This window comes from Copadichromis virginalis, linkage group LG14, assembly GCF_057382275.1.
Source record: "Copadichromis virginalis isolate Kocher_CV1m ecotype Utaka linkage group LG14, C_Virginalis_male_GT1.1, whole genome shotgun sequence".
In the NCBI taxonomy this organism is placed as follows: Eukaryota; Metazoa; Chordata; class Actinopteri; order Cichliformes; family Cichlidae; genus Copadichromis; species Copadichromis virginalis.
The window spans coordinates 37,159,464-37,185,977 of NC_140631.1; the positions used below are offsets into that span (position 1 = coordinate 37,159,464).

The 26,514-nt window shown below is 40.1% G+C and overlaps 1 protein-coding gene across 2 annotated transcripts; it reads right to left on the bottom strand.

Annotated features, from left to right (window-relative positions):
- Positions 1 to 345: 345 nt before the first annotated feature.
- Positions 346 to 24,944, bottom strand: axl (AXL receptor tyrosine kinase). 2 transcript variants are annotated; one of them, XM_085430739.1, is made up of 20 exons: positions 24,338 to 24,944; positions 20,934 to 21,144; positions 20,429 to 20,529; positions 20,156 to 20,338; positions 17,089 to 17,169; positions 16,869 to 16,984; positions 14,916 to 15,111; positions 10,556 to 10,695; positions 10,310 to 10,454; positions 10,126 to 10,143; positions 9,208 to 9,337; positions 8,851 to 8,942; positions 6,980 to 7,075; positions 6,632 to 6,709; positions 6,091 to 6,183; positions 5,543 to 5,664; positions 4,866 to 4,975; positions 4,138 to 4,297; positions 3,375 to 3,511; positions 346 to 2,623 (listed from the first exon to the last, which is right to left on the bottom strand). In XM_085430739.1, exons 1-20 carry the CDS (start codon positions 24,498 to 24,500, stop codon positions 2,176 to 2,178), a joined length of 2,820 nt encoding a protein of 939 aa, XP_085286865.1. In that variant the 5' UTR covers positions 24,501 to 24,944; the 3' UTR covers positions 346 to 2,175. The 2 variants fall into 2 exon arrangements, with proteins under 2 accessions (XP_085286865.1, XP_085286864.1); XM_085430738.1 differs by having other exon boundaries at positions 10,126 to 10,146.
- Between the last annotated feature and the right edge of the window lie 1,570 nt (positions 24,945 to 26,514).

A 26,514-nucleotide genomic window follows, 5' to 3' on the forward strand; every position in this document is an offset into this window, starting at 1 on the left:
CGCAGTCGACACACACGTGCACTGTAATGCAAAATACTGGCTCTGTGAAGGCACTTGGTAAAATCATGAAATTTAAGGCTTTGAATGTAAGATGGAGTTTCAGTTTTTGCTGGAATACAGTTGGAAGCTCATTTTTGGACCAAAATACTCCAAAGACACAGATATAAAACAGGAGACATATGTGCATTCAAAGTGGTATAGCATCTGAACATGGAAATTTAAACCAGTACCTCAGCCTCAGCACCACTGTTTGTGGTTCAGAAACAATGTGGTACTCCCACTGAGTCTACAGTACCAAAGCTATTACAAGAAATGTACACTTTTAACAAGAAATTTCCATAATGCTACTAGTATAACATACTATTTTATATACAAGTACCTTTGATGTATACAACTAAGAAACACAGCGCCTCACTGACATTTTTTCTCATCCTGAAATGTGTGCCAGATTATTGTCAAGGCCATTCCAATGACAAAATTATAAACTAATGCAAATACATAAAAAATAAGTGCATACTGCTGTGTCTTTCTCTTGGATTCTGCTATGTACAGCGCCAAACAAGTGGCAGGATGATGTCACATGACGAGGTTAGTGATGTTTTCCAGTCTCCCAGACTCTTCCCATCAACAGAAAATACTGCAAATGTGTCATGTTCTCTCAGGTTTGTTTTCTGCTACTAAGAATAGGAAATAACTGAAATACAACAAAAAACCCCAAACAAAAAGGATACACACATTATAAACACACACAGATACAAAAACATTAGTGCAAGTTGTAGAAATACAAAAATCAGCATTTAAAAAAAAGTGTAATAACACTGTGCTTGACATAAAAAAGTAAAGGTAAAGAGTTTATCCCATCAATTGTCATGGATAATGGATTCGTTTCCTACATCCATCCACCTGTACCTTGAATCATCTCTGTCCTCCTGATTTGACTAGTACGTCTGTCCCTCTAGAAAATCCTCAGATTCCTGAGTTATAGCAAAGATATATACATACGTGAATCAGGACATGCACATGTAACAACTGTCAGTGAGGAAAGACTTGCTTTGTTCACACTATGAATCGCTCAGTGTACTTGATGCACAACCAACAGTAAAAACCCTGGGGAAGATACAAGACTTTGTTACAGCGGCACACCGGGCTCCGATGCAAATCCTGTATTATTACTATGTTTTTTAATGAAGTACCTTTACTTTTATTTGCAATTTATTTTTAATTTTTTTTAAAGATGTATATTGGGAATAAATCCTTAGATGGAGTGCAGCCAACACTGTGCAACTGTTGGTTGCACTCCATGGTGGAGGTTGAGCATCATGCACAACCTCCTCCATGAAGTTCATATTTTGACACTTTTGACAATTTGTAAGATAATGAAAAATAGGGTCCAGTTAAGGCAATCAAGCAAGGCATTCTGAACCTCTTCATAAACTTTCTTACTGTAGGTATTAACATAACCTTAAAAACAACAAGTTTTCTGATCAGATAATTCACCTTGTGTAAAACAGGCTCTGCTGGTTCTTTGTTCCAAGAATGAGTGGACTTTCTGCTTCAAAAAATGTTTCCTTGGGTGTGACAGGTCCTCCATACAAGTGCTGACTCACTGTAAAGTTCAAGCTTTTGGGTTTAGTCTGGCAGTGTCTGAGCTGGTTTTACCAAGAGGTTTATTTATTTTGTTTTTTTTTAGCTTAATTACTCTTTTGCATTCAGGTAGTTAAACAGAAATGGTGTGTTACGGCTAAAGCAAAAGGGAATTCATTTCACTGATTCTGCTGCAGTGTGTGTGGCATTGTAACATGTAATGTACACCTCTTCACCCTCTTATTGGTAAGGGTGTACCCAGCTGCTACAGCAAATGTAATTTTACACTCACTTGGCTCTGGATAGTGTAATAAAACTTCATAAGACAAGGTTGGCTTATAAGGCGTTTTTTCAACCCGTCATCTTATAAGAAAGGGGTTGAAAATAAAATATCAGTCCTTCACGTCCTTGGAATGAATTTGGCTGCTTGTTTATGAGTACGTCTGTGCAAACTATATATAGAGAGCCACATAAGGTTTCTTCTTGCTGTTAGAAGGAATCAGCGACGGGCTGGATTATGTTCTTTGTACTTGAACTGGGATAGCACACTTTGGCAGTGACCAGTCTTGTCATTTTTAGGCAGTGAGTCTGTCACTGCCAGGGCATTTTCTTGGATCCATTCCTGTCCTCGAGCAGCTCAACAGTTGGAGTGCGATTGGGAGTGGAGTGGCATGATGACTGTAGAGGCAATGTGGCTGTGGAGGATGATACTGGCATGTCCAGGCTCTCCATGGAGTCAGAAAGGGTTCGGTTGGTTTCGTGCTGTGGACAGAGGACATAACGGTTGGGGTGGTGGACCTCCACTGTGGTCACAGACTCCAGGCCTTTCAAGCAGAGAGGGGATGAGCGTCCAGTGGGGTCACGACCACCAACGGCTCCGAGCTCCATGGAGGACTCGTCCATGTTCACGTATAGAATCTCATCTGGATCTTGTGGGTCTGGCAGATCCTCAAGGGCTTTTTCGAGCTCACAGCGCAGTGACTCGAATGATGGACGATCTTTTGGGCTCAGCAGCCAGCAGGAGAACATCAGGGAATAGCTGGAGGAGACAAAAGAATGTTAGTGGAGAATGTACTGTTAGCATGATAACAGTGAACAGTGACATTTAATATCCCATGGTGACCAAATGTTTTTATAGAAATAAGCAGTTCTGCATTTCTATGTAATTTATTTTCCTGGACAATACTTTTAAATATCGGATAATTTCTAATAATAAGCTCTATATTTCCCACTTGATCTTAAAAGGTCCGTTTGGCTCATGTTAAATTTTGGTTTATATTTTAATACATTCCGTGTTTAAAATCCTCTTTTTTCCTCACTTCAGTTTTCTGTGCAATTATGTATAATGTCAGTGTGACTGCTGTAAAAGCAGAAAGACTGGAGAAGTCTTTAAGCGTGTAGCCTTGGTTGAGTTATGGAAACAGGGTACTTCTATTGGAGATTATGTATCGGAATTTCTGGAGCGGGACCACGCCTCCAAACACGCTCCTTCCGGTTGTCATCTATATAGGTTCCCCCAGTTCTGTAAGCTGTTCATTCTCGTTCACGTGCCCCACCCTCCCTCCCTCCTTGTTCTCAATTCTTTAACTTCTTCATTTCTATGTAGTGCATGGGGATCTGCCAGGCCCCTTCGAGGCCTTCCCCAAACCGCAGCTCAATTCATGTCAAAACATTCACTTTTACCTACTAAAACGCTCTCAAACCTAAAATGAGGACGTGGGCCCAGCTAGTGAAATGAAAAGGGAAAAGATTTCATTATCAGCAAAGTGTTTTTTATCAAGGATACTCACATGCTGTCCAGACAGTCTGGAGGCTGCTTGAGACGGTTTCCTTGTCTCAAATAATCATAAATCTCACTGTTTTCGACCCCAGGGTATGGCGTCTGACCCCGAGTGGCGATTTCCCACATGGTGACTCCAAATGACCACTAAGAGGGAGCAAGAGAAAGATGGAGAGGCGTACAGGGAAATAAAGAGAGAGAGGGCGAGGAAGGGTTTAGCATGAATTCCTGTAGACTTTACACACCTTGTCACACATTAGTGAAACATGAGTCTACACTGGTCAAACACTGGCTATGGAAAAATATCACAGTCATGTTTGTCTTGGATTTTTGGACATCCTGCTTTATGAACAAGCACTAAAGAATGCAGATCATTTTAAGTGCTGCACTGTATAAACACAACTGCACATGTGCATGGACACTTAGGCCCTTAAAAATACTGTATATGTCATTAGCTTACCAGCTGCTAAAGTTGATATCACTCACAGATGTTGGTCAGGACATATTTATGCATATTTATACTGACATTTACAGATATTTTGGTAAATAATTTTGTCTTCATGACCAGCTGGTATGCTTAAGCAATGTATAAAGTACTTGTTTCTGAGTACTTCAGGTCTTCTAAAAAAATTTGACTATACAGCTTTAATTCCCAAAACACATTGTTAACTGTTTGAGAAGGGGTATTTTTGTTCCCAAGCCTCTCTAATACTGAAAGCCTTTGCTCTGTATTGTAGGGCACACAGTAACAAACACACAGAAGATGAACTTACCACATCACTCTTTGTGGTGTAGACGCGGTCAGCTAAGCTTTCAATGGCGATCCATTTTACAGGCATCTTGGAGATCCTGCCCTGTCTGTAGTAGTCTCCATTGTAGATCTTCTTGGAGAGGCCAAAGTCAGCCACACATACATTCATATTCTCATTCAGCCTGCGAAAGGGCATTTAGACACGAGCTAGAGTTATTACACTTGTGTTGGTCCTATATATATTGAACAGTATCTACATATCGACAGTCTTATTTAGGTTTAACATCCAAAACATTTGTTTTGTACCACTCATAAACTGGCAAGGCAAGTTTATTTATATAGCACAATTCAACAACAAGGTGATTCAAAGTGCTTTACCGAGACATTAAAAAACAAAAACAATAAAATGCATTATTTAAATTGATTAAAAAAAACAGTAGATAAAATCAGAACAGTAGGTAAAATCAGTAGTTAGAATATAAGTTTTGAAATTTAAGCTTAAAAGTGTGGATGGCAAGGCTTGCTTGCATCATTAGTCTTTTATTCTAGCAAAAAAGAGACTAATGCCTAAAACTGACATCTAATAGTCATGTTTAATATTAAGCAAAGTCTGTAGTTCTTGCTTTACTTCTTTACCGAGATCTTCTCCAACCATTGTATGTTGGATAAAAAAAAAGGAAAGAGAAAGAGCAAACGAGAACACCCACAGGAAGTGAAAGAGCAAAATGCAGAAGCAGAGATTGTGCTTACATGCAGTTGCGGGCAGCGAGGTCTCTGTGGATGAAGTTCTTGTTGCTGAGGTATTCCATTCCCCTGGCAATATCGGTCATGAACTTAACCAGCATTTGAGATGGGAGGTACTGCAGGATAATACAGAGAGAAATAAGTTTTGTTTTTGTTCTTTGTCTAACAAAGCTGATGTGTACTTTCTGTGCAATAGAGGGCACCAGAGCCCAACGTGTTTCAAGTCTGAATGGAGCACTCCTTTGCTCCAGATACTCCTCATGTGGAAACAATAGAGTTCAGCTCCACTGTGTTCTTGGAAACTGTGCATGGGTGTTTCAATACTGTGTATGGATCTTGTTTTGATTAGGCTTGTGTTACCCAACTTCGCTCTTCAGGGACTTACTGCGTAAGTCAGTTTAAAAAACCAAAACCAAAATAAGTATTAATACGTAACACTTCAAATAAAGACTTGTGTTTCCATAATCTCTGACTCTACGTGTTGCCGGAAAAAGTATGGGTGGAGACTTGTTTAAGAGATCTTTGAATCTCTGTTGAACTTTGGAACCCATTTAGCTGACAGACATGTGAACTTATTAAGCTGTTAAACTGTGTGGGACTGTATGTGTGCATATGCATAGGTGACTGTGAGTGTGCATGTCTGTTGCTGATTTTGTGCATTTGTTTGCTGTAATCAGACTAACCACAGGACAGTCTCCCAGCCTTGAGTATAGCAGATAACTGTGCAGATCTCCATGTTTCATATACGGCAGAATGACCACAGGGGAGGGATATCCTTCACTCTCCACAGTCTGTAGACACACACCTATTAAAAAAAACAAAACACAAAAAGAGCTTAGTATGCACAGAGACTTCATGCCTGTTCTGTCTATTCAGAAATTAATGTCATTTTACTTTTAATCCCCAAAGTCTTGACTGTGTATTTAAATAAGTGTCTACATCTATGAAGAAACAACACACAATAACTACAACACAAAGGATTTGTTTTCTTTGGCTCTTACACAGAATACACAGTATATCGCTAACATTTCTCTGTGAGTTTTCTGGATCGTCCTAAAAAAATCAGCTGCATTGAGCAACAAATGCCTCCAGCGTTTTCAGTTGGATGCAGACAGAAATTTCAAAACCTAAATGGCTATGTATCATTAAGTGTAAATTAGAAAAAACACAACCTTTTGCAATTCAAAATTGCCAACTTTTGACATGCCAAGCAGCAAAAATGCCAACTCACCAAGGAGCCTCATGACATTGGGGTGGTCGAACTCTTTCATGCAGGCAGCCTCTCGGAGAAAATCTTCCATCTCTGAGCGTGTGCATATAGCAACTGGGGAGAAGAAGGTACAGAGGTGAAGCCACATCACCCATGTGTTACTCAGTAGGTAATGCATGGCACTAAAACCAAAAGGTTGACAGTTTGCAAGAATAAGAAATAAACTATTTGAGAAGGCCTTTTGACTCCCTGGATTTATTTAACTGTGAATTTATACATGTCAGCATTTTTAACCACTGAAGTTGTTTAAATTTTTCAACTAGAGTCCCTCCATAATTTAGTTTTGAAAAAAAATATCTAAAAAAAATTATATGGGGTAAAACTTTCTCTTCTGCCAATATTTTCTAAAAGCTGACTTTGTCCGTTTTCTGATGAAAACTGAGATTTTTGCCCTGAACACTTGTAAATTTTTGACCTAAGAGGCTGCTTATCAAATGCCTTGTGTTCCAGAGATGAAGGGATTCATTGTAGAGATTGCTGAGTACTTTTACTGTCTACTCACTTTTCATAGTCTTGACAGCGACTTTGAGAACAAACTCTTCTTGAGTCAGCAGCCCTTCCATCACAGAGCCAAACTCCCCTGAAGACAGAAAAACGTAGTTTAAAAAGCAATTGAAAATTGCCACTCATTCATTTCTCAACTGTAAACAGTTTATACAGCTATTAAACAGCAAACCGCTTTACTATACAAATATATAACATATTTGTCTGACAGGAGATAAGTAGAAACCTGCATTGGTGCTATGGCAGACAAGTCTATGAACATGTACCAATTTTGATAAAGAAGTGTTAACAAAGCCTGTGATTAAATATATGTATATTAAAAAAACAACAAAACATCGAGCACTACCTTCTCCCAAGGTCTTTCCCAGGGTTAATTTATGTCTGTCCACCATCACATCTTGGAGCTTCTGCTTCAGCTCGTCGCTGATGCCCAAGCTGTTCACTGAAGAAAGGGGAGAAAAAGAATTTTAATGCTGCTTAGCTGCCTGAAGCAATTTAATTAACAACACAGAAATGAGAGAATAACAGCCTGAGTTTGCCAAACAGCCTCGCTAGCTTTCCCAAAACCGCAATGCATGACACTAAGCCAAAAACAAAGTGTTTACTTGTAAAACTCCCCCAAAATGAGCATTAGTCTTTCCAATTTTAATCAGTTTGTTAGTAACATTATTTGAAGTTGCATTCAGATAGTACATTATCTTTTTTATGCACTTTTTCAGGTACATGTGTTTGTTGCAAGTCTAACATAGTTTTATGTCTAAAAGACAAAACAAAACCATTAAAAGTGAATCAAAATGTTACCAGGACCTAATAAATAATATAACATACTGAAAGTAAAAATGCTTCAATTACAATGCAAAAAAGTGCAATATTCTTTAAAAAGCTCTGTTGGGAATATGTGACCCCAGTTTTGTTTATTACCCTTTTCTATAAGTCTATGTGATCCTGCAGAGACCAGGTTGGGTTGAGGGACACGAGGTCAGAGGATTAGGCTGGTTTAAATACTCACTCCACAGCTGGCTGTCATTGAGCAATAGTGGTAAGCTGACTGCGCTACACATTTTAGCTCTGTTTTCACATCTGGGCCAGGATGTGACAAGGCTACAACATGCTCAGAGATCCCCTCCAGCTGCTGCTACACCATCAATCTGTCATGCATTGGACAACAATCTACTCGGTCTTCAGGCATGTTCTAACACATGCTGGCGTGACCAGCTATTAGCCAAGGCTTCTAACATCTAGAGCTTCGGGGTTTGACTCCACTCTGAGAACTGGCTGAAATTACCGGTCAGTGTCCACAGCTTTAATTCTGTCTAAATCTCTCCAATCTGATCCTTTCCCTTTTACCCAGTGCAACTTTCTTCATTCACTCTGAGTCTATAATATCTCTTCATCTCTGTATCTTGGCCCCTCTTATTTTACTCACTGAATAGTTTTTTTCTCTCTTTTCCCTGCAGTTTTATCTTACTCCTGGCCTCTTTGCAGCTATTGCAAGCTGAGACTTGACCACGAGGACTAAAATACTGTGTGTACTGGTTACAATGGCAAGACAGGTATATCAAATCACGAGGACTCTCAGGGACTGCCGGCTGGGGAAAGCACACAAACTACTGCTTCTATGATGCTACCAGTTTGAGTTAAATGGCACTGTTACTTTATTTCCCAACACCACATGCCTTTTCCCAATTTGGAAATGTGGAGCGGTTATTTTAACTTGTTTTTAACATCTCCAGTATCAAATTAAATTTAACTTTAATTTGCTTATCTGAAGAGTCTAGTTTAATTTTGATGTTCATGCTTCATTGCACAGGCCATAACTTCATTACTACATTTCCTGCACATCTAATTAATAGGCCTATTAAAAGACTGTCTTATGTAATATAAAATGCTCACTGTTGCTATGGTGTATGTCAGCTGAATGAACTCTCCAGGGCTATTATTACTGTGGGAAATGAATTACCTGTCAGAGCATTTCTGGCTTTGATCAACCAAAACAAACTAAAGATGTTTTTCTTGCTTTGAAATAATGAGAATAGAGCTGTAATTGTGTGACGCTTTTCTTCCACAGAACTGCTGGTTCCTGTTATGTCTCTTTCTTTAAGGGCATGTTTGGGCATGCTGTTAATAAAGAGTACCTATTTCTGCCAAAAGGACAGCTGGATGCAAATACAGAGTATCAGCTTTCTGCCAAACATGGCAGACTACAGAGGAACTCACATGTTGCTTCTGTAGTCCTACGGCTGTACGAGCGGCGAGCACGGTACCTGACCACCAGCTCTCCACTCTCCATCATGGGTTCAAACGCCTCTCTGTGAAAGGATACATCACAAGAAACAGAGCAAAACACAAAGTCAGGTCACACCAGTGAACAAAAGTGAAAAGATGGATTTGGGCTACATTTCACGAAGCTATTTTTAGTCTTTCAAAACAAATGTTATTGCTTTATATAAATGCTTTAGAAGTGTGCAAGTGAGGCAAGCGGGCTGAGACCCAGAAAAAATTGAAACTTTTTGGTTTGGCACAGTCACTGAGTCCCTCCCTTCCAGCCACAAGGAGCAGTAACACCCTACGCACCCAAAGCGCGTCTCCTTGCGCCGCAGCTTGGCCACGTAAACAGCCAGGAACACAGCTATGGACACAGCACCGGTAATGGCCATCACCACATAAAACCAGTGCCAGGAAAAGGCTGGGGGCGATGATGGACCTGAAGGAAAGGGTGTGGATGGAGACAGATGAGCGTTTAGTAGTGTAGGTCTTGTAATTTGGAGTGGGGATTTAGGAGTTTAAAGCAGTAATTAAGTTATTTTATCAAAGAAGAAAGAAGACATGATTTGTGTAAGTTATATTAGCTAGATGACAAAAAGCATGCTAAAATATACATGCTGAATTGTTGGGAATAATGGTATGAATCAAGTGAAGAAAGTGATAAAGCAGACTCTTTAAGCTAAATCAAAAAGTCCTTCTTTTCCTAAAAATATAGTCATTTTCTTCACTCTAGAAATACTTTGCTGTGCCATTTCCCACACTGAAATTTACTCTCCAGTCACTGCCACAATCTACTGCTGAACACTCACAAACTCTACCCAGTGTTTACAACTTCTCTTTCTTTTCATACTCATCCTCCACAACTTTGCTTGCTTGTTTTTCTCCTTTCATTTGCCATTTTGTTGTTTGAACTGTCTGTCTAGCTCTGTTAGACAAAGCAAACAGAGATTCTCACTGCTCCTGCCAGTTATAAATATTTATGATTCTTCTCCTCATTCAGCCCCATACCCCTCTTCCCCTTTCCCTTCTCTGTGAGATCATCTTCCCTTTTTTTTTTCTCTTCGTTCCCTTTTTTCTCAAAATACACAGTGAAACAGACTAAGAAGAAGTAGTCCAGTTATGGAGAAAGAAACATGAGCTCACTTCCACTATCACTGTCATTGTGTGCTACTCAGAGAGGTGACAGAAGAATGTTTGTATGTGTACATAAATCCAGTCATTGCTCACCTCTAAATTCACCCATTTCTGCTGGTGTAAAAAATAGAGAGCACGTGTTAATATTTTGACTTTTTTAAAACAGATCATATCAAGTATATTTTAGCAACCACAATTTCATCAAACGAAATCATTGCTTTATAAGAATAATACGTTAATCACACCTGTTGCAATGAATTACGATTTTGTTACTCACCAGGAACGTTGAGTGTCAGAGTCTGAATGGGTGCCCAGGGTCCTTGACCCGCCCCTGTATAGGCACACACTCGGAAAGAGACATTGGACAGGGGGACAGACAGATTGATTGCGAACTCAGTGCCCAATCCGGTATTGACGACAACCTGAAAGAAAAAAATCGGTCTGTCATTATTAAGAAAAATGGACATTTTCTCCATGCATTTGTAAATTTAGCAACTTTGTTGACTGTGAATGTGTTCCTCACCTGCTGAGTAGCAGGTGTGCTGTACTCCACCATGTAACCCTGCAGCTGCCCATTTAGTTTTCCTGATGGCTGCTCCCACATTACTAGTACCTCCGTCCCATTTAACTTAGCAGTCACATTAGCTGGTGGATTTTCAGGCACTGAAAAAGAAAAACAACAACGAAGCTCTGAAGCATCTCAGTTTTCTCTCTCCCTCCTGCAGACTAGGATTGCTCAGTTTTCCTGTTTATCCCTCTGTGTTACCTTGCCCACTGGTAGGTGGAATTAATCAGTGCATCTGGGAGCACCCGTCCACTTAACTTGTGTCTTTCACACAATTTGTAATGACTCATGGAAACAATCAAAACAATTTTTATTTATAATTATTGTAAGTGTACCATCAGTACTTTAACTGTGTGCTAAGTGGCCTGTGTCAGGCGGACTGGAGTTAGCCAGGCATGTGTTGTTTTGACAGCTTAGAGCCTCTAGGGTGTGGATAACTCTAGCAGCTGGAGGGAGAAGATGTCAAAGAATGTGGAGAATTTGGCTTTATTAGGACAAAAAGGCATCTGAGGGCACCGCAGACAGGGGTGATTAGTCAAGTTCAGAAGCTGCTCGGGTCTTTCTTTGTCATTATGGTTCAGTAAAGTCCTGTGTCTACTTCACTTCACACAGTTCCTTTTCTGTTGGCCATTCCTGTTATTGTTTTATTCATATTTATCTGGCTTTGTTTTTGGCATTTGGGAGAAGAGAGGGGAAAAAAGGCATCTGGCTACCAAAATACCCACTGGAGAGAAAATCTAGCTGAATAACATGCTAGAAATAGTGTGAGGAATTTATGCACTGTGTGTCTAGTGTGTGTGTGTGTGTGTGTGTGTGCGCATATGTGACTGATGCACTGTTTAGGACAGAAAACCAAGAAAACTTTCAATAAGAAGAAGTGAAGGCTTATTTCCTGTGTTAGTGTTTAAAGCTTACTTTGTGTTTGCTTCTCACTCTTGGTATGCTCCCAAAGTCACACAAACAAGCTGGACACCCACACACACCCACGCATGAGCTAAGTCACCGTGTGTTTGGGAAACACAGCCCAGCCCTATGGATGATGTTATCAGGAAGCGTTTGGCGGGTGATTGTTTCCACATGTGGTCCTTATTCTTCCTGCCAGCGGCAACAAAAGCAAACTCTAAGTCAAGTTTGTTCCAGCAGTTCGGCTCCGCATTTGCTTAATCATCTGTCGGACTTTCTCTCTCTGCGTTCTCCACCTCTTTGTTGCCCATACTCTTTTACTCTCCTTCTCATTTTCTCTCTTTCCCTGACTTCTATCCAACATAATTCCATCATCTTCTCTCCAAGTTTTCTTCTCCTTCATTGCTCGCCCTGTTTTAATGCCGTTCTTTGTTCATGGAGTGGCGAGTTCAAGTGAACAGACATGTTGATGTAAAATGTAAGATTAAAAAAAAAAAAAAAAAAGAGTTTCCCTTGGACAAAAATAATTAGATTTGCAAACTTCAAAAAAGGAAATGAGATGTTTATTTGTGCTTTTTCAAAAATGCCTCGTGTTTTTTATTCTTCTGAAAGAATGAAAAGCAAGCCCTGACTTGGCAAGAGATTGAGAAAGAAACTCTTGAGCCACAATTAGTTCACTACAGCAAAGGTTCAGATTTGAATCCACAGCAGACTTAGTGTTTCACATCCTGTTGGGGTGAAGAAAGTGTCAAATGATCAGATTTGGAAGATTTTGAAAAGTTGTTTGAAAGCAGGGATGTGACTCTTTCCTCATTCTTTATTCTTTTTTCCATTCTTACAGGCTGTAGGCCCTTTATGTGGTTGAACATATGTATGGAAAAAGGTCATCCTTAAGCCAGAAACTGACTGGTTCCCATGCATGAGAACTAGGAAAGCTCTACACAGGAAACATGTGCAACACAAATGTTAGTGTCATCAAAAATGTCTTAACTTTTAAGGCCATCCACCTTCTTTCAATTTAACAGCACAACCGACTGCTGTCTGTCTGGGAAAAAGAGTCATTTAATGCTTGAGAATGCATTTTTGTTGGCAATAGTATTAAGCAGGATTAAACGTGACACGTGTGCACATTGGGGTATGTCATCATGACTCACTTCCATTGGGACAGTGAATCGGGCTGTTCTGTGACTGTTTATTACATCTCTTTGGGGGTACAGACTGACGTTATGCAAGGTGTGTACAGAGAATCAGGACTCCATTAACAGCCATTTAGTTTCTTAATAACTGATTCTTTGTTTATTCTGTCTGTGTGTTTGTGATTTTTTTTTTATTCTGGGGTTCTTTTCAGACAAATAAAATAGACTTGTGGTATGTAAAGAAACGCAATAAATGTAAAATCTCATCTCATCGCAGCGTTAGGATTAGCGGGGTGACATGGGTCGACTCGCTTCCTCTCCCTCTGACCAGCCCTACCCCCTCGTCCTCCTGGGAAAAAAGTAGACTGGGAAAATAGCTAGATGAGTGTTTTCTCAAAGCACCCGCTTCTCCCATTTTTTTTTCTGCTCTTCCATCCAGTCCTTCCCTACTCTCACCACCACCACCACTTTTTCCCTTTTTCCCACAGTGCCTCGCTCTGTGTTCTGGAAAGGAAAATCATAAGTCAACTGAGGTTAAAAAAAGGGGGGGTGGAATGAAAGATGAAGGAGTCAAGCTGAAAAACTGGATTCAGAAAAACTTGTTCAGCTTGTTCGGGGGTGCAGGAAATCACATCCTCAGCAATGTTTGTTGGATGACGTAGAAAACACTGGCTGAAAGATAAATGAGTAAAAGCAAGCCCAGTTCATCTGGAGGAACCAGATGAAGAACACGAGACATAAAGGGAGAGAGAGTTCAGCATACATGCACAATTTATGAAGGATTTAAGGAGGCAGAAAGCTACAGAAGGCTTCAGGCTCAAGAGAAAAACCTTGTGGGAGTTTGTCAGAGACTTCAGCAATGAAGCACATGGAAAATGTGGAAAATATTGGTGTGCTGTAAACAGCCAAACTCTCTCTATTGTTCTCTAACTCAGTTTACCCTTAATGCCTCCTGAACTATTTTTCTCAAAAGCTAAATGTTATGTTTCATATGTTGTCATTTTTTTCCCTGTAAAATGAAATGAAGATTGCTTTAGCTCAAAAAAAGAACTGAAAATTCTGCTTGTTCAAGGACTGCTTCCCTTTTGCGTCTTCCATTTATGAGAAAATGAGAAATACTGTGTTTACAGATTACAAGCAGCTTCCCTCATGGAAACCCCCAATCACTGCTCCTGTGGCATGTCTCCTCTCTCCATTCCTATTTATCCAGGGATACAGAAAGCATGAGCTGGCATGGAAAATCCCACCTCAGTCTAAACTCAAACACAGGCTAGCATTAGAGTTTGGACAGAGTGCAGCAATCCTAACTGAAGCCTTTCAGGAGAATTTAGCATCTACCTTCCTTTTCTCCATCACAGCCTTTTCTGTCCCTCAGCGCCAGTCAGCCTTCTACTTCAAGAGTTTATATTTAAAGCTGGGTTCACAAGGGTACAGTCACTCACATCTGGTAACCTTCATAAACACAGACTAAGGAAAAGGGGCACAGTAAGGAATATTATGACTAATGGTGCACTGTAAACTAATTCCCTAACTTCATGTTATCAGAATTCAGAATAAGTCTTGACTTATAATGATCCAAGTTGAAAATAATTCAAAAGACTCTGCAGGGAATTACATCCACCTTAAAATAGATCCAGAAAAAAGGGGTCGTGGGGCTAAAACACTGAACTTTTGCCAGCTTGAATTCTAGACAAGACAGAAAACAGTCAAAGTGACTCATGCCCAAAGCATAAGACAGCAATGAAACACAGCTGGAGTATATTAACTACATCTTAAACATAACATAGTATCAGATATGCAGACCTAATAAGTGAATTAGGCTTAAGTCAGAGTTCCAGAACTATGATTTGGGCTTTAATCTACTTTGTCATCCTGGAACAGAACAGCTAGGCCCTGTGAAGCCATCATCTTTATTATTACTGTTTTAGTCCCATTGAATAGGCTTAGCTGAGAAAACAACACTAACACATGTTCAGTGTGACTGAGGACATCATTCTGTTAGCATATACTTGCACATTTAGCAGTAAAAGTATCCCGCTGGCATTTGTTTGAAATGCACTTATAGAAAAATGACCCTTACTACAGAACAAAAACACCATAAAAAGCAACTCAGTGGTGTTTTTGTTACTGTGTAGATTCTGTCCTGGTCTGGTTACAGTTCACAGAGCCTTGACCTTGAAATACTTATGAAGAAATAATCTCACACACAGCGACATAAAAAGATGCGCACATCCGGACAAGACATCCTTGGTGAAAACAAACAACTCTGCAAAACTAACCTCCTTCTTTGGTACGTAGCTCCACCCAGGGAGACCAATCAGATGGGCCTTGGCTGCTATGGCAGGCCACTCTGACAGCATAGAGGGTGTGAGGCTCCAGGTCTTTGATGATGTGTGAGGATCGTGGCATGGACACAGTCTGATTATGGATCAGCTGATGTGGGCCTGCTATGATGGACTCTCCTGAATGTTTGGCCTGGAACATTAAGATGATAAACATTATACTTTGTATACTTTGTAAACAGTGGTTCCTAATAATCAGATTTACTGGTTTACGTGCAAACAAGAAGATGATGTGCTGTTTTTGAGTCCAAACAATTACTGAAAACGATATAAGGAGAAAATAGAAAATCCCTTTGAACCATGCCAATCTCTTTAACAAATCAAGGAATTTCTGTATGCATCTCTGTGCTTTGCTTGTTTATTTAAATTTCTTCACAGACAGGCGAATTGGTTGTGCAGACAAAATGGAAAAAACTGAATTCTTTTCTGCAGTTTCTTAAGCTATTATTTGTTGCTGCTGCTGGTGGTGGGGTCATTAAGTGTTAATTTTTAACAATGCTGTAAAATGTTCCTTTGCTGCTCTGAACAAAAGCCAAACTCAGCAAGGTAGACTAAAAGCAGAACCCGCCAACCAGACATCACAGGCAGAAACCTGCTGTCTCTGCAAAGTCTTTATGGTAAACACATTTAAAGAGGAACACTAGAAAACAAAAGCTTCTTTGCAGCAATTTTATAACCACATTAAAGTTGCTGGTCTAGGCCATTGTTCTGCAGCATTGTTCATTATCAACAAACTTGTTTGAGATGGGTGGAGTTCACAGGTGGAGCTAAAAACATTATAAATAATATGCCTAAAAATGAGCAGCCACACAAACATATGTTTGTAGCAGGTGCTGATGTGTACTGTTTTACCATATAAAGCAGGAATGGGTAGAGGATGAGTTATGGCAAGAAAAGCAAAGCAAAATCTCTTTAATTTAAAACTAGGCTAGCAAAAGGCTCTGAACTAGAGAATTAGCAAAAAAAACACCATGAGCAGTCAGAGGTCATGTGCTATAGGAAGCTTAAGTCTTTTTCCTTATGGCATGAGTTAGACATCTGAGGATGTCTTCAGTTGCATGAATGAGGAGAACTGTATGAATGTGTGTGGGTTTGTAAAAGCTCGATGAATCACCGTCCAGCCTGCAAAACAAGTGTGTTTAATCGAATAGTACAACTCAGCCCTGAGTCACACCCCTTGTATGGCTCAGACCCACAATACCTGCTGTCACTGACCTTTCCTGTTTTCTTTTAACAACTTTCTCCACGCCTTTCTTTCCTTCTTTCTTCCCTTCTTTCACCTCTCTAAACCACTGCCTTTTCATGTTTCTCTTCACTACACAAACAACCGTTAAATTCAGCTTTTTGCCCCATTCTCCTGAAGTAGGCCCCTTTTCTTTTTCCCCTACAAGGGTAAAGGGGTTAGAGAGAGATGGAGGAAGGGAGGGGGCAATAGTATCAAGAGGTATGAGGGGCAGCTTTATTAGAACCAGACGTTTAGGGGTGGTGCTGCAGTGTTCCCTTCTCCAGGAGAAAATTTTCCTCCTCTCAGCTATGAGCTATAACGGCCTCAAAGCATGATAGTGGCAGAGAGACACTTACAGAAAGAAAGAGAGGGAGGGAGCGGCCCTACATAAGTCCAAGAGGCCACTTTCCCAGAGTGAAACATGACCCACTGGTACATGAATAAAGCAGGGAGGGGTAGAGGATGAGTTATGGCAAGAAAAGAAAAGCAAAATCTCTTTTCTTTAAAACTAGGCTAGCAAAAGGCTCGAGAATTAGCAAACAGAGGAGTCAACGATCAATTGTTAACAGGTAGAAACAACAAACAGCTGCTGTGGTTATTCCAGCTAGGGTTCTGAGCTAGTTGTGCTATTCACATCTCCCACATTTACGTCTAGTTTTTCTCACCTGAACAGAACAGTTGACTATCTGGTAAGTACCTCCGAAACCAGGTTCCCACGATAAATGAAGTGCGGACTGAGTGATCTCTACAGCTCTCACATCCTGAGGTTTGTTGGGGAGAACTAAATAACAAAAACAACCCCCAAAATTAAAGATGTAAACATAATTATATGCAGATAAACTAGCAATGGCTGAAGTGACACTGCTTTCATGGGCTGACACCTACCAGTGATGGTACCAGATCGGGAGCTGGCCACACCCTTACGGTTCTGGGCCTCACAAGAGAAGGTGCTGGTCCTGTTCAGGCCTGGACAGAGAAATGAAACATCCAGGTGTGAGGAGGAAACACTTCAGTATGCTGAGTTGCATGTGATGTCAATGTGAGAAAAATATAACTAGAGTGAGAATAGCACGAGGGTAAAAGTTCCCATTCAGTAACATCCTCTGTTTGTCAGTAGTATTAGGTAGTAGGGTGCTTCTTCCTGAGAGTGTAATGGTCGTTAATCCAGGAAAGACTTACAGATTTTACATTTTGATTTGTGGTGTAAAAAAGTGAAAAAATGTGCAGCTGCTTCAGCTTTGGCAAGACAAGACAGTGTTAAACGTTTATACCTTATCTAAACATTTCAAGAAATTAACTTTATTCCATTGTGAACAATGAATCTTAATGTGAGTAAATACATGCAGAATTCAGGTTTACTTGTTGCACATGTTTAAGCAACGAGAGCTGACCAAAGCTGTGTACTAACACAAATAAAAGAGAGGAAGAAAGAGCAGGATAAAAAAAGTGTAGTATGAATTTCAATGATAGAATATCAGTTACTATAATATTAAGTTTGATCAAGCCAATAAAAAGCCATATAAAGCGTAGGTGGAGATTTGCTGATATTCAGGTTGAAAGGCATCAAAAATGTGCTTATTCTGGTATAAATCATAATATTTTTAGGACTTGGATGTAGTTTTGATTAAATAATTTTTTTCTCAATTGGCTACTATAACCAATATTATTTTCCACAAGATCATCAAAAAAACCCATTTTGGTTTTAACTGCTATTTGACGTAATTTGAGGTTTGGTTTTTCAAAACTGCAGCTTCATGATAAAGCAAAAGTTTCAGGAGTTGCAAATGCTTTTTGCTTTGTAGGCTGGAGAACAAAGAGTGCAGCCTAGCTGAAGTCTAGGTGTAATATGCTGAGCTGCTGCCTTCAAGAGGAGCTGGGGCTCCCGTGAAGGGGGAAAACAAGTATGACACACTGACATTCAGCAGAGAATGAGTCCTCTGACAAAGTGACTCACAGCGTGCTCACACATTGAGCATTTTGTAATGAAACACAGGCCTACACACACAGACAGACAGTGAAACATGTGACATTCAAGTTTATCACTGTTATCTAACACCCCAACATTGTCAATAAGCCACAAGCTGAGAGTGACAGAATCATGCAGTGTGTTTGTCCTGCGCCGACGGCACCATGCCCCCATTGTGCCGTGGCCGGAAAAAGAACAGGGGGTACGATCCTCGCTGGCTGTAGTGAGGGGTTGTGAGAGGGGAAAAGGAGGGAGGGGAGCGTGAGCTGACCACTGGCTGTGTGCGACAGTGAACTGCTCATCAAGCCAGATTGCGCCACTTGCTCGTGTCTCCTTCCTTCCTCATCAGAAAACCACAAAACAACATCCTTTAACAGCTGGAAATGTCATTATCTGTTACTAGGAAGAACCTCATGATCCGTGCAGTATTGACCAACAGTGTCAGCTGGGAAAGGCAGTGCGTGGCTTTGGTACTTTTTTTTTTGCTAGACTAACATTTTCTGTGAACAAAGTAATAGTGTTAGATTTCTCAACTTTCTTAAAAGGAACTGGGATTGTGAATACTTTAATGGTTCATGAATAACCAAAATGGTTTAGAACTGAAGGAGAAATGAAACTGATAATGAAGTTGAAAGCGTTGACTTTAGCAGGGGAGTAAACCAAATCAAAATCAAATCAAATCACTTTTATTGTCACATCACATGTGCAGGTACATTGGTACAGCACATCTGAGTGAAATTCTTGTGTGCGAGCTTCACAAGCAACAGAGTTGTGCAAAATACAATAATGTAAACAAGCAAAATACAAGAATGGCTACATCTGAAACTAATAAATATATGTACAATATATAATAGTATATGCATTATGCAACATAAATATGCAACATAAATTTATTTTGATGAATAGATTTTTTTTGCCCAAGACACAATAAAAAAAGAAAAAGAAAAAGAAGAACAGTTTATGAGGACTTCTCAAATCATGAAGCCACACATGTATGGCTCTTGGTTTCTTGCTGGTTGGAATGTTCTTCATTCCATTTTTCTTTATGGGCTCCTTGAAAGATTATTTGTGTTTGCCTTGGTTTGGATCTGTGGTCTGCCAGGCCAGCTGTCCATACCAGAGTTGTGAGTGTAGGTTACCATCAATCGGGTCCTAGTCAACACCATGAAGCCTGCTCCGATGAGTCAAACCAGAGCCTTCAACTGAACTTCAACCGCTCCTTACTCCTCCCTTTTTCCTTCTGACTCAGCCTCCTCTGTTTTTCAGCCTACCACTGGTAGGCTAGCTGGCAGGCATCTGTAGTTTGCATTCAAGCAGCAACAGAATCCCCCTCCTTTATCTCCTTCTTTCTTTTATCTCCTTATGTCCTCTGCACATCAATTTTCCATCTCCCAATTTCCCAATTGTCCTTTCTGTGCTTGCTGCTCCTTTTTACCCACAAAACCACAAGGCATGTCCTCAATGGATTCACTGGCAATGTGCCAGCCTGGCTCTCTCTGGGGAGGGTGGTTATTTGGTAGTATTGTTTTGGCCATGAAAGGAGGATTTGAAAGTCTTTCAAACACAGGAGATAGTTGCTATACAGTTTTTGAAGAAGGTCATTATAACCAGTCTAAATAGATTAGATTCAAAAACTCAACTCTGAACCACAACTTCTTGAAGGAGGACTTTTTACTCGTCTAATATTTAATTTGCATATTATTTTTTTTACCTGCAGAAATTAGCATTTGTAACTCATTAATCATTTAAGTAATTAATCTTCTCAGTTTTTAAAATGTGAGGACCCACTTCTCTTGCCAACATGTCAAGTTTGGGGAGAATTTTTTTCTTTCGTTTTTTTAAAAACTTTTTTTAACTTGATCATTCGTTATTGTTTTTATTTTCTCCTGTCCATTTCACTGTCAGTGCAAAATGAGGATTTGAGAAATCTGTTTGTTTAAACTGGACTAACTAGGCTGTTGTGCTTGACTGAGTAAAACATGATACCTGTGAGGTTGAGGGTTGAGGGTGAGAGGGCCACTGGATCCGTCAAAACATTCAGAGGATGGCCATCCTGTAGCCAGATGACCCTGACTGGTTCAGGAGGCCCGTGGGCTGCACAGTGAAGGCTGAAGGAGACATTCGCCACGACAGTCATGTGGTAGGGCTCCAAAGAAAAATGAGGAAGGCCTGAGAAAGACTTAGCTGAGTCAGGGTCTCCACTCCTTTAAACAATCCAAATCTATAGACTTCTGTAGCTGTGGTTGTTTAATAACTCACCTTCCAGCTGAATACCACCCTCATCAGAAAAGGTCTCATTGCTTCCTGATCGAACAGCACATTTGTAGTAGCCCATGTCAGGGAGCTGGACTTTCTCAATTCTGTTATGTATATAAAGAGGAATATTTTCAAAGGTTTTGTAAAGAGCAAAAAATGTCAAAGCAAACTGGTAATACAGGGAGCTGATGTTTACTTTCTTTCTAAATTTAACATTCAGTCAAGCCTGAATAAAATATTTCAAGTTACAGCAGATTAGACAAATGTGATTTTCCTTGGATTGCATAATTTCTTTGAGAATTGATTTCTCTGGTTCTCTACTGAGAGTGGAAGTCAACATGGTGACATAATCCAGCAACAGCCCTGTTTGAGCTAGAAACAAGACGGGGTGGAAGAACAGGAAATAAACACATTTTTAGACCAGGTGTGACTGCTTCACAATACATAATCCTTAAATCTTAAAACGAAAAGAAACTTCCACATGTTAGCAGCCAAAACTGCATCCTACCTCAGTGTGCTTATGATAGTCCTACTGTTGCTGCCAGTGAGAACTTGGTACTGATTATTTTCTGCATGCTCCAGTGGCACACCATCTTTCAGCCAGATCACATCAGGGGACTCCACGTCCTCACTCCCTTTACCATTCAATTTGCACTGCAATGTAACAGGTTTGCCCAGTGAAGAGATGACAGTAGTGGGACTCTTTACAAACTCCAAATCTTTGAGAGAGGAAAGAAGCAGAAGAAGAGGTTAGCATTTTTCAAATGCAAATTTTTTGCAGTCCAACTGCAACTGAAAACGTATCTTTAAAGAACAAGATTTCCCACTCTTCTCTTTTCTATAGAATCTGTGCAGCTACAAACTGAGCGTAGCATTACTTCAGACAATGTTTAGCTTTGTCTGCAGTCTTGTTACATCAACTGATAACAGCTGATCTCAGTCCAGCCCAAAAAACCTACTGCTGGCTCAGATGGTACCCTTCTGTGCATTCTTCAGGCAGATATCATACAGGCAACACCATGTCCTGCTCCTGCAAGCTGCTTTGCAACCCACCGTGACCCCCAGTGCCTTCATTTCATCTTCTGCTTGACCTTAATGTGACGTATGTTGTCACTTTGTTGATGCTTGCTTTGAGCTGTACATGTTTGTCTTGCTGTTTCTTTCATAGGACATAATTTTTCTACCACAAACAGTCATTACTAGAAATGAAAGGTTCACTCTTTTTTTGGGCTAAAGTGGTCCTGACTCAACTGTGATTGTTCTGCATGCATGCGCATGACACCTTTCAGTAGTTTAATTCACATAATTAGATTAACTACATTAATCATGTCATCTATCCAATATAAAACAAAAATAAAGAAAATGCCTAAGACAAACTCCCATAGATTAAGGTGAAATAGTCCAAACAACAATTCAAAACCCAAAGATATTTAAATCACAGTGACACAAAACACAGAAAAGTAGTAAATCTCCACAATCCACAGCAAGTAGCAAATTTTGGTTTAATAAATGTCTGGAACATTAAATCATAAACAGAATTGCTGTTGTCCTATTAATCAATCAGCTAATATGTCCAGCACTAAAGTCTTCACTTGATTCTGTCTGATAAATATTTATTGCTTGTGACAGACTTACTTTTGCAGTTGCCAGGATATGATAACCCGAGCTTTTGAAAGACTCTGGTTATCTCGTGCTCCTACTGATAGTGAGGCTGACCTGAGAAGGGCAGCACTGATACTGAGACAAAGGCTTCTTGTTAGAGGAAGGTTGCCTATGTTGCTTAAACAATGTCTGAGAACTGAGAGCCCAACACAAACTAAACGTAATTATAATCACAGCTTCTTCATAACAGTATTCACAGACCTGCAGCCTATAGATGTCTGATGTCAGAAAAATGTTGAAAACGGAGGATCATTCTTTCTTTTTACCTTCTGAAACTTTCAATGATAATGAATTAGAATACGTAACTTAAAAACCCAGATTTTCTTTAAACCATCAAACTGGCAAGCGCACATAAGATGTGCACAGATTTGTGATACAAGAATTCTTTTCTTTTTTTCGCAGTATCACATAAAAATGCAAAGCATCCACTCAACCAACCAAGCCAAGGCAACTCCTTGTAGATAAAGAAAACATAAATCATTTGAGGATGAGCAAACTTGGTTTTCAGAGCAAGAATGAAAAAGCACGATTTTCTCAAGCTTGTCAACACGCCCTCCTCGTCTATTTCATGGTCACCTTTCAACCTTTGACCCTTTACAAAGACCCCAAAGACCCATTTCACTATAACACATAAATGGCCATAATTCAACAACCAAAAACAGATTTAAAATGCACCTTTTTGCAGTACTTATTTTACTCTTAACTATAACATGTCTTGACAGAGTGTGTGCTTCCCCACCTCTTTGTCTCTGTGTGTTTTCTGGCATTAAAAGTCATTCATCCCTTTATTTTTTAAGCTTGGCTGAGCTCTTTCAATATTCTACATGACCCTGGCTTTGTCCTCCTCCCCCTCCAGTGCATTGAACCAAAAAAGCCTCATTTTCTCTCTCTGTATCTTTTTTTTGCTGAATTCATATAATAATAACCTTGTAAACATTTTACAAGATTGCAGACAGACAGAGAGGGGAGGCTACAGACAAACTGTGTGTCTCTGTTTGTGTGTGGCCTGTCTCCACTGATTCATTGGTGCCTAACTACTTCATCGCCTCCCTATTGTTCCCCGAATTCCCTTCAGGTCCCCCACTTTTTCCCTGATCTTTTCTTTCCACCCTGCCTCTACTCCTACTCTCCACTCTGTGAGAATGCTCAGATGTTAAATGTCATTGGTTGTGCACATACCAAAAATGTCTGACACAGTCTTAAGCATTTATCCTCCTCTCCCTCCCTGCTTTATCCTCCTGCATTTTTAACAGTGTGGAATCCATTCACTGCCGCGCCTTTGCCCTTTCTCCTTTTCATGCCATTCATCACTATACATTTTGCCACCTCCCCTCCAAACTCTCTACTCTTGCCCTCGTACCCCATCCATCATTGGATTGGAGTCTGAGTCAGACAAGCTCTGACTCACAAACCAAAGCATTTGGCCCCCTGAACCCCTCCTCATCCTTCAGATCCTCACATCCAAATAGGAACTGAGACATCCGAATAAAATTCTCCATTCTTCACATCGGTGTCTCGTAATCTCCCTGCCTGCTAGTCATACATATACTTAGGGCAGCTGCCCAAGAGACAGAGTGACCGCAATTGTCAAAACACATAAGCTGACAGGTGGACGTCCATGTAGGGATACTGTTTTCATCAACTGGGTGCAATTGAAAGTTCCCAAACAGTCAGTAAAGTTTGTTTTAAAAGATAATTAACATACTTTTGAAATGATTCTGTATAGTGTAGAAAGACTATTTTCTTAAGAAAGCAGAAATTTGGCTTTCAGCTTTCATCTTTGGCGTTCAGCAAACATTCTCTTTGCTGATTATGATTCACCCATGTCTCAAGATGTTTACATTAAATGCCCACCTTTCACTTGTTTCAGTACATCTATCAAATTCCAAATCTTGTTCGCTTGAACTCCCAGCATGAATAAACATTGATCACCTGATTTCAGAAACATTGCCCTTGAGCAGTTAGTGTTACTGGTTGTTACCTGTCAGGTAAAACTCCCCTTCACTTACTTTGATTGTATTATAATATAATAATAGTATACAATAATATCAATCCTTTACTTGCTTTTGATAACTTTTTTATGTTGGCCAGATGTTGAACGCCCCTGCAGCTGTGGTTAGCCAAAAACAAATTGAGTTAACGAGGCAGAGAGCTGACTGTGCTAATTGCTCTTTACGATGTTTCCCCCTGCACACAACTAACAGGCATATTGGGTAAATAAAAAAGCGCCCCGTTTCAGTTAAACCTTACCTGTCAGCGAATCTGCAGATGTTGGTATCCAAACCGAAAACATGACGGTGAGAATCACAAACGACCATTTAGACAAATTCATATTTTCTCTCGAAAACAAATGACCTCGGAAAAAGAGCTTCATGAGGAGAAGAGTCATCCTGGAAACATCACCAGACTCCATTACCGCATCGCAGCAGCTCAGAGATTCAAAGTTACGTTTTGCTCTAAAGAAAAAGAAAAAATTTCTCTGACTTGGCAGGTGCTGAAAATGTTGAGTATCCACAAATCAAGACCCAAACAAAGCGAATCCGAGCGTTTCAGTTCCCCGTTTTATGAAACATGCGGTTAAAAAAAAGTCTCTGAATTGCCACAAACTCTTGAGTTTCCCTTATCCTGTTGCTTTGGTTGGTTTCAAACGGAGCAGGGCTGTCTCCATCAAAAACTTTCATCTACCATGAAAAAGCGCACAGCAAACGACGCTCTAAACTTTTCCTGTCCAAACGAGAGTCTATTTCTAGCGATCAAGAGCATATTTTTAAACCAGTCTTTCCTGCAGCCGGTTGTCCAAAGTCTCTATCCTGCCTACAGGTTCCCTGCGACTCCAGACATTCCCCTGGCTTTCTTATCCCTCTCCCCCTTTCAAACACGATTCAAATTCCTCAACTCAAGTTCTTTCCACCCTCCTCATCCTCCTCCCCCTTCTCCACAGTCTCCCTCCTTTTCTCAAAGGATGTGAGAAACTCTGCGGCATGCTGATTGTCTCGGCCCAATCTCCCATTCGCTTTTTAATTACACAGGGATGCCCAGAAGTTGTAAATGTCTCCGTAAATCAACCGTTTCGCGCTTGAAACACTGTTTAAAACACAAGCCTGTGCATTTCAGTGTGTGCAACATGACAGCATCATGTACATATAATAAGAAAACATAATGTTACAGACCTGCCTTTTTAATAATAAACGTTTTTCTTTTTTTCCTGAGAAAAATATATATATTTAAATCGCGCTGTCAAAGTTAATTGCTTATACACGTCTATTGTTTTTCTGTATACTGTTTTATAATAATTAAAACATATAAATGTTTAAAAGTACTACTATTAAAATACCATATCCAGGTTTAGCAGGTTTTGTTATTAATTCTTCATTATCTTGCTGCTGTTTAAAACATTTGAACATGTCGATTTGTTATTCCAACCAGTCAAAAGCAAACGTGATGTCAGCAAAAATGCATTAACGCATTACAGAAAAATATTCAAACTATTTTTGTTTGCATTTACTCCATTCTACACAAACAGAGTCACCATCACGATGTCTGGGAATTTGTTTGAAAATCCGGATTCAGTCATAACAATTTGAAGCACTCTCAGCTGTAGTCTAAATAACTGCGGCTTTCCTTGATTTACATCTAAGTTACTGTTGTAGATCGCGATGTCTGAAGTGTGTTCTGTGTGTGCGAGAGGAAATGCTTCTTGCTGCGTGAGAGAAGTCCCTGCAGGGTTCTCATATCATTCATGAATGAATTGATCTGCTGTGTATATTTCTGTTTTTTTTTTCTTCTTCTCTGAAAACAATGAGATGGGCTGGAACTCAGGTTGCGAAGAACTCAGTCCGACTGCCCCTTTAAGAGTAGCTCTGCGGACAGTGTTGTGTTCCCAGGGTTTTTAATGGAGACAGAGAGCCACTGAGAAAGACCCCATTGTATATGCTCTCCTTTCAATCGGGGCCTGAGCAATGGTGCTCTCACTGCTCCCTGATAGAAGCACAGAGTGGAGGGAGGGAAGAGGGTCGCAGAGGGTGGTCCTGCATAAGAAAGCGGGGTGTTCAACTCCAAAACACAAAGTTTCGTGGCTAGTTGGACCTGGAAGGAGTGAATGTTTGGCTATAAAGGGGGAGGGGCATCAGGTCTAGGACTCAAGGAGTGTTTAGGTTCAAGTCACGCTAAAATCTGATTCATCACACACCAAGACCCAAAGATTTAAAGACCTTTACACGAAGCTCAAGTGGATTAACAGAATTAAAAGCGAATGGTCTAGGTTATAAAACACTTTAACCGGCAAAACAAACTGTATGGGCCCCAGCTACTCACAGAGTAGTAGGCTAGTGCTGAGCTCATATCCCTGATAATCTCAAATGCTTATTAACAAAACAACCTGTCTTGAAAAAGAGTGTCTATTGGCTGGAAGACATGAGAAACACCTT